Source organism: Rhagoletis zephyria, unplaced genomic scaffold (assembly GCF_001687245.7).
Source record: "Rhagoletis zephyria isolate East Lansing unplaced genomic scaffold, Rhagoletis_zephyria_1.1 Rzeph_scaffold_02781, whole genome shotgun sequence".
NCBI classification, from domain to species: Eukaryota; Metazoa; Arthropoda; class Insecta; order Diptera; family Tephritidae; genus Rhagoletis; species Rhagoletis zephyria.
In genome coordinates, this window is record NW_016159865.1 from 1 (window position 1) to 6,276 (window position 6,276).

A 6,276-nucleotide genomic window follows, 5' to 3' on the forward strand; every position below is an offset into this window, starting at 1 on the left:
ATTTGCCGCTGGATTTAATGACATTTTTATACGCAAAATGGATATGTGCTCACAAATGTATGTATGTATGATATAAATAAAAATGTTATACTTTTTCTGATTGTTAAAACGTGTTTAATTTTTCAGGATCTCCAAAGATTTTTTGAGATCTCTCGGTATTTTTACGGAACTTTTCGAAATTGTCTGCGACTTTTCGAGCTTTCTTCGGGTCTTTTCGATCTTTTTTGCAATTTTTTTCTTTTAATTTTTCGGGACTTATGTGCTTTACCTTTGGGGAAATTTTGTAATTTTTGTGACTTTCCAGGACTCTCTGACTTTCTTTTCGATATTTTGTTAAGATTTGCTTTGGATATTTCTGGATTTTTTGCTACAGTTCCGGAATTTCCGTGGCCTTTCGGGATTTGGGTATGTGATAAAAAAAATTTTATATAATTTCTAATTCTGAACTAAAAAAAAATGTGTTCAATTTTTCGGGATCTCTTGAGATTTTTTTGAGATCTCTCTGTATATTTTCGGATCATTTCGAAATTATTTGCGACTTTTGATATTGTTTTTGCACTTTTAGGACTTTTTGCGGCTTTTCGAAATTTTTTGAGAATTTTCTAGATTCTTCTCCATTTTCCTTACTTTTCTAGATTCTACGTAGCTTACCTTTCGGAAGCTTTTGTGATCTTTTAGGATTTTCTTGTTTTCTTTCGATATTTTTTTCTAGGTATACATAGTATATATGTTATAAAAGGTCGAATTTTTAGAGTTTTCTGATACTTAATTAAAAACCGTGTTAAATTTTTCGGCTTCAATTGAGATTTTTTGTACATCTTTTTTTTTGAGACTTTTCGAGATTTTTTCGGCACTTTTCTAGATTATTCGCTTTAGGATTTTGTTTTGACTATTTGGGATTCTCGTTCGGGACGTTTTTCCGGACATTTCGGGAGCACTTAGAGTTCTTCGGGACTTTTCTAGATTCAATGTTTTTTTCACCTTTCGGAAAAAATGGGATTTTTTGGGATTCACTTATTTTCGAGAATTTTTTCGGGACCTTTAGAGAGTTTTACGAAATTTTTCGAGATTAGCTTTAGATTTTTCGGCATTTTTCCTGTTTTTTCCGCTACATTTTCTGTGTTTTTCGGGATTTCCCCTGCCTGCTTTCGCCAAAAATCGTTTTTTGGGCACTTTTCATAGTTTTTTACTGATTTAGTTTTCGAGAAATTTCGGGACTTTTTGCTTTTCTTCGGGGTCCTGTGATATTCTCAGACCTCGCTAGATTTTCGAGTTTCCTTTTTCAGGACATGTCTGGATTATCTCGTCACTTTTCGGTATTTTTCAGTGTGGCACTTTTTCGGGACTGTTAAGATTTTTTTGGGCCTCCTTTTTTTCTGAATTAGTTTTCGAGTTATATCGAAATTTTGGCTTATTTTGGAGGCCTTTCGAAGTTCTTGAGGCTTTTTATCGTGTTTCTTTTTCGGCATACATCGGGATTGCCTTGGGCTTTTCGGAAAAAAAATCGAGCTATATATAGTCCACCAAATTTTGGTGCAAGTCTTAAGTTGGTAAAAAATTCCGTTGAATTTTGATAATTTTTTTTGCTGACGGTGTTGAGCGNCCCCCCCCCCCCCCCTTAGAACCCAGCGCTTACCCGCTCATCTGAAAACACAAACGATTCTTCTCCATGCTCTCCCGTATAATGCTCATCAAGTCGTTGCGATTCAATGCGGTCTTCCAGCATTCAGCAGAGTTGCGTTGCCGTGGCGCCAAAATTGTTGAGGCGGAGGAGACAGTCGTGGCATTCTTGCGCGGATTACGTAGTTGAACGCCATCGATAACGTCACCTAATTGCTGATGCTGCTGTGGCTGTTGCTGTTGCGGCTGTTCCAATTTTACTGGCTGCTGCTGTTGCTGTGCTTGATGCTGTGCTTGTTGTTGTATATGTCGATTATACCAGCAAGCTTCGCTGCCAACCGACAGGCTGCGCTGACGTGTTTCATGGCAATGGTCCTGAAACTGCCGGTGGTAGTTGATTGTGTTGTTGTTGCATGTTGTTGCATGTTGATGAGTGCATGAAAGGATGAATGGGATTTTCGCGAGATGAAGTTGAATGAAATGCAATAACAGTAAAGATGATGATTTTAATGCAATGCAATCAATGTAATGTAAGGCAAGTTGTTGGTATTGAGGTTGATTGTAGTGATTGTTGTAGTTGTTGTGGTGGCCGTCAACGTCATTTTGTTGAAAATGCAACGAAATAAAAAGAAAACAGAAAACAAAATGAAATAAAAATTATGCATACAAAAATTTAAGATAAAAACTGTATAACTAAAATTTAGAATTACAAAAAAGCTGTAGCAAAAATTAGTCTACCACATACATACATACATACATACATAGATACGTTTATACATGCATATACATTGTAAATGCAAGCCTCATTTTCGTTTTGCGTTAACTCAAAAAATAATGAATGAATTTGGCTGTGATTCCTTTTAATATATTTTGTGTTTGTAAAGGAAGGATCATTGGTACATAGAATTAAGAGTAGCCAAACAATTTTTAAAATATCTAAGTTTCCTATTTTCTTGAAAATATTCGGTTCTTTAATGAAGTAGATTACCTCACTGACTACTTATAATGGACCGTATGCATAAAAACTAAGGGAAAGCTTTTTCCTAAAATCTCAGATCTCTTACCTACTCGATTTGTTCAAATAAATTTAAGTGAAAGATATGAAATTTTAAGAAAAGGCAATTCCTTAGTCAATAATCAAAAACAATCAAAAGTTTTCGACTTATTTTGGACTTTTCATTAAAAGATTCGTTTTCTACTCAACTTTGCACCTAGCCCACCCAGGGAAGAAGACGTACTTGCTCCTTTTATGAAATTTGTATCTCAAATACTTTTGGTCACAGACGCTCAGGTAAACATACAAGCTGCCAGCTAGAAGATGGGTCCACCATCTCCAATGTGAATTATCAGGCCTTACGAATATTAAGCAAAAGACAGCAGGGCATAGATAAAATTCACGTCTTACAAAAAATTTATCCAATTGAAGGCAAAATAAGCTAATTGTATCCAAGGTAACTACTAGGAAGCACTAAAACCAACCAATCAACCANAAATAAGCTAATTGTATCCAAGGTAACTACTAGGAAGCACTAAAACCAACTAATCAACCAAAAGTATCCATGTTGCTATGCGCAATCACCACCAAGGCCAGCGGGAAAAAACACGTTTCGGAACCCTGTAATGATTCTACCTAAGAGTTCGCACAGGTTTTGGACATGGGGATACAATTGTGGTGCCATATAGTCTGATATCTCTCTTCGGTAGTAAAGGGAAATCATCTGAGCCCAATATGGGCTTATGTATTAAAAACGCGGCTCTTACTACGCCAGAGAACGTTATTATTAAAAATACATTTTTTGTAACCACTGAGTTTAAGCCATCTATGAATTTTTTAGTCGACGTGAGCCGAGATCGAGTCTCGAAACTAATGTTAATAGCAGTAGTGATGTGCTGAGTCGCTATTTTAAATGGACACATATACCAAAAATATGTAAAAAGCGGTTCAGGGGAGACTCACTTATCAAAAGCCGAATGTACGTAATAGAGCTTTTAATACTTTTTCAACAGAAAAGTCTATATAGGTATGTATATGCCGTCCCTAAATTGGAGCGCCAAGCGATGCGTTTTCCAATGCCAACGAGTGCCAGCGCGTGCTACTTAAAACCAAATCAACGCGTAGTAATTTTTGACGTTTTCTTGTTTCTTCTAATTTTTATTCTCGTTTTCTCTTTCGCTTTTTGTCCTCTCCCTACCCTTCCATCTTCTGCATCTAACTTCATTTTGCTTAGCGCTAACGTCGCGTCATTGTGGGATGCTACATAAAAATAGTATAGGCATGAGGATTTTGGACAGTTCCTTATCGCTGTATGCGCCAGTTTAGAGATGGCATTATGTCGGTCCGTCGCCATAATGCAGAGAAACCGTCTTTGTTTAAAGAATTTTTGTTCTACATGAATCGAACGATATTATCTTTGAAGGCCTCAAAAGCTTCTTCATCCGTTAAACCATTTTTTATCCTTGGATCTACTAATGTATAACAGGTAAAATAGTATTTAACTGTTGCGCTAAGTTCAAATTTTATCCGATATCACATAAAATAGCAATGAAACAAATTTTTTTTAAACTTGAAAAATATGTATATACTGACGATGGTTTAATGCATAAAATCGGTATCGGGTACCGAAAAGGAAGTATTGGGTACCGAAATCTTNAACTTGAAAAATATGTATATACTGACGATGGTTTAATGCATAAAATCGGTTTCGGTACCGAAAAGGAAGTATTGGGTACCGAAATCTCTTCAAAGTATTGGGTAACGAGTATTTGCTACCGACAACTCAGCACAACACTAAAGAGCACTTGTCCTGCTCGAAGGGTCAGTAATAAAGGCACAAAAGGTCTTCCCCCTCACCTCAGCTAAAATTTGGGATATCTGAATGCTGGACAATAATCTGTTTCTTTTCGAGCTCGCACTTAAAAACTGAGGCAAATTTATGAGGTGGTTCCGCAAAATGGTTTCCTCTAAATGAAAGCAAAACTCTTTTCTCGGCCAGAGAGCGAGTGCTTGATCTCATACCCCGATTATTTCTGATTTCGTCTTAGTGAAATGACATTGATGATTTCCGGATTCTTCACAGAATTAAAAATAATGCCTTCCCTAATAAATGTATGACGACTCTATTTGCAACCTGAACGAAGAAGAAACTGGACTGTAAGCTAGTGCAAAATTTGGCGCGTTACGTTTGACAGCTTGCTCTGCTTCTCCGCGAACTTAAACGCTATCGCCAACAAAGTAAAGACCGGTTCCGCACTGACAGCAATTGGAGCAAAGACACTATAGAAGCCGATTGACCAATGGTCGCTGGGAACTAGTGTGTCGCAATCAACAAATTACGCCGCCAATAGTTACGCCACGGAATGCGTTATGATGTCATTGGAATACCAACTAGATAGTGAAGTTCTTACGTTCCCAGTTGATGGACTAAAATTTCTCTCAACAAGCAACACTTACAGGGTTTCTACCGCACGCATCTCCTCAGCTGAAAATTAAAGGAAGCTGAGGCGCCTCAAGGACTATAGACAAACCTTCACCTAGAAGCAATCTAACACCTTAGTCAACTCACGTCCTAAGAATGATATTAGTACAAGTTAATCTGGCCTGACTCCGTTTTGGTTGTTGTAGAAAGTCAAACACTTTTTAGTCCAGAATCAATTCCGATACACCCAACATATTTCCAATATGTGTAGATGATAATGTCACGGTCGTTATTATGACCTCTTCAGTAGATGACAAAAGGAAACAATAACAATATTCGGCGTCAAAGTCCTGGGCGCAGTAGTTAAATCACTATCCATGTGTTGAGTATTCCCTTTGGCGCGGCAATAGGGTCGTTAAGTCAACTTCAAACTGCCATTATAAACACTCTCTTGGGCTTATAGTTATATGAGTGGAAGATCGACCTATCTCGGCAGCCAGTTCGAAAACGCCCTATCTCAGAAAACTTTTCAAGAAATCCGTACTTCAGTATTTGATTGAAGAACGTNATCTCGGCAGCCAGTTCGAAAACGCCCTATCTCATAAAACTTTTCAAGAAACCCGTACTTCAGTATTTGATTGAAGAACGCNGCTGAAAATTAAAGGAAGCTGAGGCGCCTCAAGGACTATAGACAAACCTTCACCTAGAAGCAATCTAACACCTTAGTCAACTCACGTCCTAAGAATGATATTAGTACAAGTTAATCTGGCCTGACTCCGTTTTGGTTGTTGTAGAAAGTCAAACACTTTTTAGTCCAGAATCAATTCCGATACACCCAACATATTTCCAATATGTGTAGATGATAATGTCACGGTCGTTATTATGACCTCTTCAGTAGATGACAAAAGGAAACAATAACAATATTCGGCGTCAAAGTCCTGGGCGCAGTAGTTAAATCACTATCCATGTGTTGAGTATTCCCTTTGGCGCGGCAATAGGGTCGTTAAGTCAACTTCAAACTGCCATTATAAACACTCTCTTGGGCTTATAGTNGTTAAATCACTATCCATGTGTTGAGTATTCCCTTTGGCGCGGCAATAGGGGCGTTAAGTCAACTTCAAACTGCCATTATAAACACTCCCTTGGGCTTATAGTTATATGAGTAGAAGATCGACCTATCTCGGCAGCCAGTTCGAAAACGCCCTATCTCATAAAACTTTTCAAGAAACCCGTACTTCAG

General features: G+C 37.7%; 1 protein-coding gene across 2 annotated transcripts in view; it reads right to left on the reverse strand.

Annotated features, from left to right (window-relative positions):
• Positions 1–1,623: 1,623 nt before the first annotated feature.
• Positions 1,624–6,276, reverse strand: part of LOC108367701 (protein naked cuticle-like) — a 68,382-nt gene continuing 63,729 nt past the window's right edge. For both annotated transcript variants that reach the window (XM_017622391.1, XM_017622390.1), the window contains exon 4: positions 1,624–2,001. In XM_017622391.1, the coding sequence (XP_017477880.1) occupies positions 1,633–2,001 (369 nt within the window). In that variant the 3' untranslated portion in view covers positions 1,624–1,632. The remainder of the gene's footprint in view (positions 2,002–6,276) is intronic.